Below are 12,422 nucleotides of genomic sequence, written 5' to 3'. Positions count from 1 at the left end.
CAACTCCGACAGATTAGTGTGCCATGCATTCAGCACAGGAAGAAGATCTGATGTAACGCTGCTGATAAAATGCTACAGGTCATGCAAATCATTGTGGAATTGAGTGACCTTTGAATGAGCGTGATCAGCACTGAGGCAGAGGGCTTGTTACTTCTGTCTTGGAAAACTTGAACTGCCCTCAACCACATATCAAATTGTCTGAAGTGGATGACTAAAAGCTGGGGTAGAAAATGTTTAGGGAATAAGTTACTGCCTCAGAAGTATCCCTGCAATAAAGGAGCCCAGCTGGGCTCGCTGCTAAGACAGAAGAGGAACCCCTGTTTTGCTGTGGGTATGGGAGGACTGGGAGAAAGTGCTGCAACAGAGATGCTGTGGTTGGCTCCCTGGGGAGTGAGCCTGTGCCTCCCAGTGCTCCAGCCTGCTAAAAATGCTGATGGAGAGGAGTTCTTGCTGGGCCACTCTGCCAGGGCCTCTGCTTGTCAGGTTTTCCTGAACTAGTTTACTTTTCTCTGAGGTGCTTCCTTCATTTTCCTCCTCTGTCTTGTCTTTGCATATCTGAATTCTGTTGGCTATAATCTGTACCTCTAGCTGAAAAGAAACTTAAGTTTTTCTCTCCCTGTGCCTGGTTCTAGGACAGGAAGAGTTCCAAGCCTGCTGAAGTTCCTTTAACTTGCAATTTTAATTCTGTCAGTCGGTAGATTTTTTTTTCTTACCCTTTTAATTCATGGGTTTTATGCTAGGGTTACGAAGAGTCTTCAGTCCTAGAAACGTATTTCTTACTACTCTTTCTGCCTAGAGTGCCGTTTTTCTTGCATTTATTATTTGGATATGCTTCATGTATCCTTCACCCTGCCTTTGCTGATTCTCAGCAGCTATCAGTTGCCTCTTCTTTGCTCAGTGTATCGTGAGGCTTTTCATTCCACCTACCCTCCCCAGCTGTTGCTGATGCAGAATTGGAGCACTCCCTTCTCAGGGGCTGGGTGGTTCTGGAGATTCCTTCTTGGGGTCTTCCTGGAGTCCAAACCTACCATATCTTTGGCAATACCAGCACTGAGACAGGAAAAATAATGTTAGGTGAACAATTTTCAAATTTTGTGACACAGCCATTTGACTGGCTGATGCAGTTCCAGTTAAGCATTTTGACAGCGGTACTCTATATGTGAGAAATCCTATGTTTGTTAGCACTGGCTGAACCTACTGGCGCAAGAACATTTTTATCATGTGATTTCTTTAAAACCAGACAGCCCTGTAACTCTTTCAGTCCAGAAGCAACATGCCTTTCCAGGATGTCTGCTCAGACAGAGGTGTTATGTGTGGTGTTGTAGACTTGGCTGACTGTTTCCCCGGCTCTCATCACTAATGAACCATTTTAGAAATTTAATTCTTGACTGTTTTGGTTTTATATGGAAATTTTAATTCCTCATAAGGGTGAAACATGAGCGAATTAGTTGCTGATTTGTTATTTCATGGAGTTTATAAGCCATTTTTCCTTCTTTTTTTTTTTTTTTTTTAATTTTTCTCCTCCCCACTCTAGCAGTGTGCAGGGTAGAAGGGAACAGGACCCATATGTCAGTGGTCTAGGATGGCCAGTGAAGGCTCCAACATCCCAAGTCCTGTGGTCCGTCAGATTGACAAGCAGTTTCTGATTTGCAGCATATGCCTGGATCGTTACAAGAACCCCAAAGTACTTCCCTGCCTGCACACTTTCTGTGAGAGGTAAGACCTTTCCTCATGCTTGTAACTAGGTCTTCAAACAAGCACAGAACTCCGCAACCTTTAGTGGAGAGAGACTTTTCTCTTTACTTGTAAAGGTCCTGTTAAGGTACAGTAAAGTCTGGGAAGGCTGGAGAGGCAGGGATGTAGAAAAACAGTTATTTGTGGAGGCAGAAAGAAGAGACAGCAGTGAATATTTGGAATACATTCCCTTGATGCAAGAATAAATAAGAAGTATGTCAAATTAAACTAATGAATACAGTAACAACAGTGTGAAAGGTGATGGCAGTCAGAATTTGGACCTCAAATTAATGGTCTCAAATTTATACTGATTATTCTATAATTAGAAATAATAAAAACCTTTCTTTGTTGATTTACTAAGCAGATAAATAATTATCCCATACTGTAATGTCTAAGGGTGAGACATGATATGTACATTATTGATAATCAGTGATTAAGTGTCTTCATTATTCTGCAGCTTGGTTGACTGAAATGGAAAAACTCTGAAAGGAGATGTGATAAAACAGCAACCTGCCTTCTACTGTATTCAGCTGAATGAATTAAATATACTTAGTGATATTTTAATGTTGTATTATCTATCAAATGGTGGAGGGAATACAGCATCTGCAGAAAAGTTATCTGAAGAATTGTTGGTTAGGGTTGTTTATCTGATGATGGGATGGAACTCTGTGAGTTATATATTGAATAGCATGAGAATTACAATAAACGGTATTTTGTGTGAACATATAGTTCAGAAGATTTCCACCTCTTAGAATTGCAGTGTGTATATTTAATTTTGCACAGCGTACAAGAAAAATTGTGGATCTCTGAGTGTATCAGATTAAATTGTCTTTTGTGGAAGAATAGGAAACCCCAACTTTGCTGAATTCAGCAGTGAAGCTGTCACTGAAGTCAGTGAAGTCAAGATTTTCACCACCGTGTCTTAAGTTTCTTGACTTCAGTTCATGTGTAAATCCTAAGGTCAGCTTCTGGTTTTCACTGTAAGCCTCTTATGCTGATCTGGTTATGGAGAGAGGCTGGAAGAACTCTTCCAGTGTACTGCTGATGTACAAAGCCTAAGCTCTCCTTTCACAGAGCCCTTATTGGGGGGTCAGGAGGAGAGCTGCCGAGGTAGGATGAACAGTGGTGCAAGCAAAGCCCTCGGAAGCAGATAAGAGCTGTGTAGCTGTGCGAGGTCACACTTTCTTGGTTGGCATCTCATGAAGAATATGGTGTAGCACCACTCCTATTTTAGACTCCTTAAGAATTGCATTCTGCAAAGCTTCCTGTGCTTACGGGACTATGCTGAATTGTCAATTGCAGTTCGATGTTGCATGCCCAGCAGCTGTTAAATTGGTTTTCGAGGCCAAAAGTTGGACACTGTCACCTATACCAGTCAGCTGCATATTGTTGATCACAGAACTTTTGTCAGCTTTATATTCTGTGAAATTTAGTTTTTCTAAAAAAACCCCAACACCACCCCCCACACACACACACAAAGTGAAAACAATCTCCTCCAAAGCTTCCCTTAACATAAACTATGATAACCTAGGACATGCTTCTCTATGTAGTAAAGAGAGCTCTGTTGATTCTGGCTAACTGACAAATAACTTTCCTAATTGAAATAAATGGAAAAATTTCCATTGGTTTCATTGGGACCAGGTTTTAGCTCTGAAACACTAACCCCACAAATATAAGTTAATAAAGGAGGTTCTATTGAAAAGACAAGGGTCAACTACCGGTTAGTCAGTTAAAGGCACAGGCTCAAATACTTGATGCAATAACTTTGTGTCTGTCAAACTTCATCTGATAGTTTATTACTTTTACTATCCTATGAGCAGGATGCAGTAGATGTCGGGAAGCATGGATCCACTCTGCACAAATATCTCAAAGGCAGGCACGTAACTCTTACAATGATGTCAGCTTATTGAACCTTTTTTTCATATGGCAGAGGAAAAAAGATTTAAAGGGAAAAAAAATCCCCATAACCATTTCTGAAGTCTGGTGATGTACCTTTCCTTTTATAAGTAGGGGTAGCACTATTTCAAACCAGTTCTTAAACTGAAGAGAGTTTTTTTCCTCTTTGGTGATATTTTGCCTCTCTCTTTCTCCCCTTCCACCTCCCTTCCCCATAGGTGCTTACAGAATTACATTCCAGCCCATAGCTTAACCCTTTCTTGCCCCGTGTGCCGCCAGACCTCCATTCTGCCAGAGAAAGGGGTTTCTGCACTCCAGAACAACTTCTTTATCACCAACCTGATGGATGTCCTGCAGCGAACACCAGACAACAGCATTGAAGAGTCCTCCATCTTGGAGACTGTCACCGCTGTTGCTGCGGGCAAACCGCTTTCCTGCCCCAATCATGATGGAAATGTAAGTGAGGTGAACTCCTGTGATGTGTGCAGGTACTGATATGTACTGACTGGTCTGGTTTGTCATGGATATTTTGCTCTAAAAAGATAGTGAGGGAATTGGAATCACACTAGTTCTTTGATTTTATAATATGTTAAGAAAAGACAAGTGATTCTTAAAATAAACTCAAATGCTCTTAGTGGAGCATCTTAAAGTAGTCAAGATATTATTTCATCTTACCAATCATCTTGGATGACACTGTCTTTTAGCACATTTGGTCAAAATTGTTGTCCTGCAAGTGCTAAACCTTGTGACTTTGCCTCTTTGGCATGGGTTTCTGTAGCTCTCTTGCTTGTAGAATCAACTATTGCCATGGGAAGCCCTGTGCTTGTTTATGCAGTATGTGGCAGGGACCTTATAAGCTTAACCAACCTGCACACTGAGGCAGTACCAAAAGCCATGTGAGCATCTTAACATCAAGCCAAATAAAAGGGTGTCCTAGCTCAGGATGCTTTGGGTCAGCACAGGCTAGAAACAGAGAGCTTCTGTTTATCTGCAGTGGTTTGTGCATCTCACGTATCAGTCCTTGGAGGCTGCTTTTGTTTTTTTCCTCCACCTACTTTTTTTTTCCCAGCATCCCCCCACATATACCCTCAGATCGTATCAGTGTATTCACTGGCAAGAACCCCCAACTGAGTAAGTATTCCCAGATTATTATAAGAACAGCTCTAACTCTGCTTGCTTCACAATTTTCAGTGTTAACCTGTGTGGCTTCATGGTAGGCATACGAGCTGCTGTTTCATAGCCAGATTTATGCAAACATGTAAGTAGACCACGTTGCAAAGCTGAGCAATGCTGTGTTGTAAACTGAATGCTGCGCTTCTATGCAAGCCAAGAAATATGTGCCACTATTTTAAGACAACTTTCAGGGGACTGGTTTATTTGATGCTCAGTTTAGGTATATCAGTTGTATAAGAATAATTCAGCTGATAGGTAGTGATTACTTTTAGAAAGGAACAGTTCCCTCTTCTTTAGTGATGGCTGGAATTAGGTGGACTTGTAGAACTGATTTGCTGTACACTCTGATTAATGAATAACTGGTGTAGCTTTTTTGATGTGTACTATACCTATGTGTGTGTAGTGGTTACTGATTAATACATTCCTAGGTTTTATTTGCATTTTATTGGCTCTCCTTAAAATGAATCATAGTTCTTTTCTGACATAGCAGTTGTGATAGGAGCCATTTGGTTGCGAAATGCAGAAAAAAAGTCAAAATTAAGATGATACTTATTTTGCATTTTACATTATCAGCTGATGATTCTTTGGGTGTGCTTAGAAAACTAATTAAAAATATGTCACCTTATACCTCTCTGAGAACTCCTTTCTAGGGAAAGGAGTAGGAAATTTGTAAGTCCTCTAAACCAAACTTACTTGGCTTGCCTTGAAACAAAGCATGCCTTTTAGGATGCTGAGTAGTGCGTGGTGGGAATATCTTCTTGCTTCAGTAAGTATCTGGAAGGGTTGGGGACAGGCTGAGGATGACTCCAATTTGAAGCTTTGTGGAGCTAGGAAATTAAAAGCTAAAGTGCACACATTAATCCTTGTGATGGGAGGAGCTGAGCTGAGCTTTGAGGAGAGCTGCTTGAGGCTGGCCAGGTGGGTCTGGCTGAAGGGCAGGGCGCACAGGGCAAGGAGCTGGACACCTTAGGCCTGACTGAGGAAATGGGCTTTTGCTGGCTTCCTGGGTACACAGCATGAGGGCACTGTGTGGCAAGTGCCTGGCTGCTAGCAGCTTTGCTGGGGGCTTGAGGGAGTAAGACAGGATTGAGGGAGTAGCTGGAGCAGAACCAGCAGTCATTCTGCATTGAATCCGCTCTCCATTAATTTGTATATATTGTTTGGGGTAGGGTCAGACCCATTGTATTTTTACTATCAAGGGAAAAATTTGCATCAAGTATATTTCATTTAAATATTACCAGATTTTCTGTGTATTAGCTTGGAATTAAGTTTCTGTTTAAACAAGGTTTTTCAGTCTTTTCAGCCATGCTGGATTTAAACCTCTCTCATTAAAATCAGATAGAAACTGATGTGCAGATACTTTCTCATTGGCTTGCCTATCTGCTTGTAACTTAGGCTTCCTCAGGCCATACTTTCCCTTCCAGTTGGTCTCTTATTCCCACCACTCATATTTTCCATACGTGCGTGTGTATCCTATTCCTTCTATGCACATCTTCTCATCCTTTGTTGTGGCATCTTTGTTGTGTGTGTTCTTATGAAAAATGAAACTTAGCTTGTAGTACCACGAGAGGTGGTTTCCTGTGCTTGAACTACAAACAAATGCTTCCTCATATTCACCCAATACAGAGCACAAATATATGTTCCTGTTAAATTGGGTTAATAGGGCACATGTGTTATGGAACTTCTGAACTGAACAGAAGATTCTTATCTTCTACGTACACATTAAGATAAGATTATCTTTATTCTCAGCTGCTAAACACCTGCAGCTCTTGTTGGATATAAGCATCCTGGCTTGGAAACATTGATCTACGATCATTTAGGGGCAGGTACAACAGCCAGGACAGGGAAGGCTGTGAGATTCTAGGTCTGTTACTTCATAATATATAATGAGTGGAGTAGCCTCTTTGCAGTCACCCATCCTGAAAAGTCCATGCTTGGATTTTATTTGAATTTGAAGTGAAAGCCAGCCCAGAGTCTAGGATCTGTGCTTTTACAGGTGCAGTGTATTTTCTGCCTATAGAGTGTAACAAGAGAGCATACCCAATATTAAATTAAATGCTTGTAACAATAGAGCATGCCTTATCTCTGCCTAGCTTTTTCTTAAAAGATCACAGAATAGTTTGGCAACTTGACAGGTGTAAGATCTTGTCTAGAAAAACATTTCCTGAACTTGTGCAGGTGTTGCTTACTGCCTGTATGCTTCTTAGAAAAATAAAAAAGCACCTATCCATGACATTCTGATGAAGTGACTTCAAAACATACCTTTTAAACCTTTTTTTTTCTTCTCACCTCTGACTTCCCACCATGTCATTCACTCATGTATCCCATCGAATGTAACCTATTTTTTTCTGTACTCTGCAATATTCAGTCTGTCATTGACGCTAAATAAAAATTCAGAATGTCAAAGTTAGACTCTTAATGAACATTAGAAGTAATAAACTGAGCTCACTGCTGGTGAAATTTTGTTCTGCCTCCCGAGGAACATTTAATACAGTTAGGAAGCAATAGTATGATTGTTACAATCGTATCTGACTGGGCTGGAAAGTAATACAAGGGATTTGGGTAGTTCACTTGTCTGTAAGCATGATGTTTAAGTCATGACAGTCTTACAAAACTTTTTAAAAAATTCTTGAAAGCTTTCAAGTTTGCTGCATTGATAAGGCAAAAACTATTGACTAAGGAGAACAAAACCCCACTTTCTGAATTTTACCAGATAACTGGGAAGTGCCCTCAACCCAAATCGTTCTATGATTCTTCTAAAAGCCAAAACATACAAAGCTCAGGAACACACTAGCCCTGGGACAGAGGAATTAGGCATGTGTGTGAGATGAGGAAGAGGGCTGGCAAAGAGCAGACTCATCCTTTTTCTCTGGACTTCTGTTTTAATTCAGGCAAATAGAAAGCAGAGGATGAATAATGTCATTATTCAAATATGATTTTAGAGAAGGGGGGCTTGTGATTGGTGAGAGTCTTTTTCTTGAGACCTGAACACTGAAGGGCTGGAATTAGTGTGTTTTGGCTTTGTGAAATCTAATTCAGAAGTACCTGCATCCTTGATGATGCAAATTAAAAAGTTTCTGTAATTTCCATTAAATTACAGTAGTGAAGGTATGCATGTGTCTCTAATTAGATCACTGTGCTGAAATACGCTGGCCTGGTTTAAGATGGGAGTCAGTGGATGGGATTTCAGAACCAGTAGGTATGAATTCACATTTCATTACAGCTGATGGGAATGTTCTCATTGACTTCAGTGGAAATATAAGTGGAGCCAGTGTTGGATGCCATAGTATATCCTGCCTAAGAGCTCTCTTCAATTTGGAAAGGAGGGGTTCAGGAAAACGTTTTTTTCTGAGACGATTTGTAAAGCAAACCTGTTATCGTGAAGAGCTTCCTGGGAATGCCACAGAATGTAGTGCCCGTGTTGGGCATGGAGTGGAGAGAAGAAAAGCCAGTAATACATGTCTGCCTGTATTTAGAAATTAATCTTACCTGATTAAGAAATGCTAGACAAAATCTTAGGAAATCAGCTTATCTAGGCACTTGAAGCCTAAATTGTATTAGTATTAGGTTTTCTTTCTCCTTCAGCTATGGCACAATCCAAAGATTTTAATGGGAAATGCAAGCTGCTTCCCTCAAGATATTTTTAATTTGACTGAGGCAAAGAAGACTGTTTCTATGCAGGCATACACATTAAGTCTTTGTGGTCTGCTTGCTATTACCATTCTAGCTTATGTGATTCTCTGATGCGTGAATAAAGAGGAATACGGTTGATTAGGCTAAACTTTAATATGCCAGTGAGATGCTTTCTTTCTTATATATGTTGCTGCAAATATAGTGATGTTTATTACGAGGTGTTCAATAGGAAACAGAAATACTAAATTATTCTAATAACTATGTCCAAAGATAAAAATAATGAATAAGTAAAGGGCTTGTTAAAAGATCTGGAACCTAAGCTTTAAATTATGAAGAGGCAGAAAGGTGAACTTTTGACACTCGTTCAAAAGAAATAAAATTTTTTTGACCATATAAGAGACTTACAAGTTTCCTAATAAAATATTGTTCCTTTTGGCTGCTTCTGGTTGAAAATTTTTGAAGCCTTTGAAAAGAATTTAAATCCTAGACTCTGTTTAACTAATTTTTTCTACATACTGTAAGACTGCATCACATTTAGTGCCTACCAAAGTAACTGTCAGGCCTTAGAGGATCTACTAGTGTGAAACTGCTAAATTCACTGTGACTGGAGTAGGTCGATGGGGATTGTCATTGTGGAGAAGGTGTACTTTATTTTTTTCCTTGCTGATATATTTGATCTTACACAGTTTATTTGAAGCAGCTTTTAAATTTTATCTAAAGTGGCTTACGCAAGTGGCCAACAAATGACTGAACCCTCGTTGCGTGTGAATCCCACATCTTGTGAATTGAGATAAGAGGGAAGAATGGGAATAAGACGGAAAGGAGCTTATCAGAGGAAAATCCCTATTAATGCTAATAGCCACATGCAAATCACGGTTCTTACCGCCCCCTCCTAATTTTTGAGACTTCTTGGAGCAGCCATCTACTTTGCATGGTGCTGTTACAGGTCCCTCCGCTCACCTGAAAACAGCCGGTGCTACACAACTATCTTGTTGTCAACCAACATCTCCAGCACAACCATCTTTGTGAGAGAGGTCTGAGTGCCAGAAGCATCAGCCAAGTTATTCAAGATTCTGATGCTGTGTTCTGGATGCAAGAGAGCTGCCAATGTCTTGCTTTGAAGCATATACTACAAGCTTCCTTATATACTTTTAATAAGCCTAAAATGCTTTGTACTCAAGGACTTCCTAGCCGTAAAAAATGTCTCATGCCAAATTTTCATACGTATGCTTTATTTTGATTAACATGTGATTTTAGGTACAGCGCTTTTCTGTTTCTTTACTATCATGAATATATTCAGAATTTGGGGTATTTATTACCTGTAAAGATCTTTTTGTATCTTCAGACAGCATATTACTGGGTACATAACAGGTTGAAACAATCTCCTCCTCTTTCAAGTGTAGATCAGCACTCTTATTATAATCTCAGATATGAGGTTTTGATGGTTTTAAGGGATTAGTAATGGGATATGGAGATTTTTCCCTACACCACGTAGGTTCATTTAGGGTGCTTTTCTCTAGCAAATAAACATGCTGTTTGGTGAGCTCTGTTGAGTTCATATTCCATGGGTGGCCCTGTTATGAAAACCAGCCTAAGTTTACACTTCTTTGGCAGACCCTTTTGGAGACTAAGGATCAAGTTAGTGAGGGGACTTGAATGCCCTGGTTTTTTGAGTTGTTTCACAGAGTAGTTGAGAGAGACACCAAAACTTATCATAGTGCAGTATAAAGATGATGTTAGGGTCAGCTTTGAAGTCCAGCATTCTTTTTCCCAGGCTGTTCTGACACTTTCTGATAGAATAAAATTTTTATATGAAATATTTAAGAATAACAGCCATCTTTTAGGCAGTAAATTATTGATGTCTAAGACAGGAGAAACTTCATCTCAGAGCCTGGATAATAACATGAGTTCAAGACCCAGTAAGATGTGCTTTGAGTGATGTAACTGCTGCCATGTTTGAATTTAGAGCTATGCACTTTTTCCAGGTGATGGAGTTTTACTGCCAGTCCTGTGAGACAGCCATGTGCCGGGAGTGTACAGAGGGAGAACACGCAGAACATCCCACGGTACCGCTCAAGGATGTGGTGGAGCAACACAAGGCTTCCCTCCAAGTCCAGCTGGATGCTGTCAACAAAAGGTATGGAGACTCCAGTGATTATTTTCCATTTTCAGTTCTACCACTGGCTTTCTGTGTTACCTGGGGTAGGTGTTTTACTGTGCTGGTACCATGGACCTTTACCTAGAAAACAGGGATAGTGAGGCTAGCATAATGGAAAAAAAACATTAAGTGCATTGAACTGAGGGCTTAGAGAAAAGAGCAAAAGGTTCCCATCTGGCTTTCACAAAACAGAGGCCATTAGAAGTGCAAGTGTCCTCCAAAGAAAGGGCATAAAATGTTAAGGAGAAAAGTACTAGCCAGTCGTGAATTTCATGATAAATAAATAGTACTGGATGCTTAAAAGACTAGTACAAACACTATGGTGGCAGAAAAGCTAAAAGTAAAAAAGGAAAAGAGGGGTAGATCTAGTTATATCTTCACAAGTAGACACATTTGCATAAAGGACAGAGGATCCAAGGCCTTGTTGTTGGAAATGCTTAAAGTCTAATGGATTTTCACGAGGGAGGGCCCTGGCTTAGCTTATTTTATCTGACCAAAACCACTATGTGGTTATAAAAGAAATGAACTTACTTCTGGGAAATGACCAAGTTTAAAGACAGCCTGCTGATGACATTGTTTAATCAAAAGATATCAGAGCAAGGGCCAATGTATAACGACTTTTGAAACAGCAGTCTTTGTAATTTAATCCTTCCCTCAGGCTTCCAGAGATCGACTCAGCCCTTCATTTTATATCTGAAATCATACACCAGTTAACCAACCAAAAGGCTAGCATTGTAGATGACATTCATTCCACTTTTGATGAACTCCAGAAGACTTTAAATGTGAGAAAGAGCGTGCTGCTTATGGAACTGGAAGTGAATTATGGCCTTAAACACAAAGTAAGATGCATGTTTTGTTTCAATGAAAAGCTATTAATTTAATCAGACAGTTTTTACAAATGCTGAAGGATGCCAGTTTGACAACTTGTGCCTGAGATCCAGAGGAGAACTTTATTTTCCTGAAATCAAGTGCCGCAGAGCTTTGCTTGTGAGTGCCCAGCCTTATAAATGGAATACAGACCTTGTATGGGCAGGTAGTCCTTTGTGCATGGTGTGTGAGGATCTAAAATGGCTAACACACTAAGCAGGCATCTGCTTAAAGCCAACATGCTGATATGCAGATGACAATAAGGAAAGTCTGAAATCCTTGGGCTTCAAGCCTATGAATCCCACCATGAAGATACAGGCCAAACAATTTCTTCTGAAGAACTGAACAAGGTTTACTGTTTTGCTTTAAAGCACTGTTTTCCTTTCAAATGCCTGGTAACATACATGACACTGGTTGGAAAAGATTGGAGAGACATCTTACTTTCTCAGAGAAATGTAGAGAGCAATAGATTCCAGAGCTGAAGTGAAAGAATATAGTCCTTGTCTTCCTGGGCATCGGTTCTCTGTTTTATATAAAAGAAAGATCTCTTCCCTCAAAGTAGCCGTTAAAAGAAAGTAGCATCAACAACTGGAGGTTCAAGAGTGCCTGATAATAGTGGCATCTTTGGGCATTCTCTGTGATTACTGAGCAGCTTGAGCATCTCCATGTATCTGAAGCAGAGGAATGCTGCATTCCTGGATCTGGAACAGGCTTGACCATTAGGAAAGTATTGAACTACTGGGCCTGTGAAAATGGAGGATTTCTAAGATGTGCACAAGGTGTGTACTTTCAGGAACACAGGAAACCCAAAACCTTTGGGGCACAGAATTTAGTAACCTCCAGAGCTAAGCAGGGGCTAAGGAGCTTTTGGCATAAAAAAAATTTGACTTAGGTCCCAAGTTAACCTAAACATATCCAAGATGCCACAAAAACTTATGTTCTAAGCAAGCAAATGTACTCA

General features: G+C 40.1%; 1 protein-coding gene across 4 annotated transcripts in view; it reads left to right on the top strand.

Moving 5' to 3' along the window:
- Positions 1 to 1,534: 1,534 nt before the first annotated feature.
- The window catches only part of TRIM2 (tripartite motif containing 2), a 35,507-nt gene continuing 24,619 nt past the window's right edge, over positions 1,535 to 12,422 (top strand). For 2 of the 4 annotated variants that reach the window (XM_086463654.1, XM_009962068.2), the window contains exons 1-4: positions 1,535 to 1,716; positions 3,849 to 4,086; positions 10,422 to 10,573; positions 11,253 to 11,433. In XM_086463654.1, coding sequence (XP_086319780.1) covers positions 1,583 to 1,716; positions 3,849 to 4,086; positions 10,422 to 10,573; positions 11,253 to 11,433 — 705 coding nt within the window. In that variant the 5' untranslated portion in view covers positions 1,535 to 1,582. The remainder of the gene's footprint in view (positions 1,717 to 3,848; positions 4,087 to 10,421; positions 10,574 to 11,252; positions 11,434 to 12,422) is intronic. The other 2 variants (XM_086463655.1, XM_086463656.1) reach the window with 2 other exon arrangements.

This window comes from Leptosomus discolor, chromosome 4 (assembly GCF_034619465.1).
Source record: "Leptosomus discolor isolate bLepDis1 chromosome 4, bLepDis1.hap2, whole genome shotgun sequence".
In the NCBI taxonomy this organism is placed as follows: Eukaryota; Metazoa; Chordata; class Aves; order Leptosomiformes; family Leptosomidae; genus Leptosomus; species Leptosomus discolor.
The sequence above is the reverse complement of the archived record's forward strand: the minus strand, read 5'-3'. Positions and strand labels throughout refer to the sequence as shown.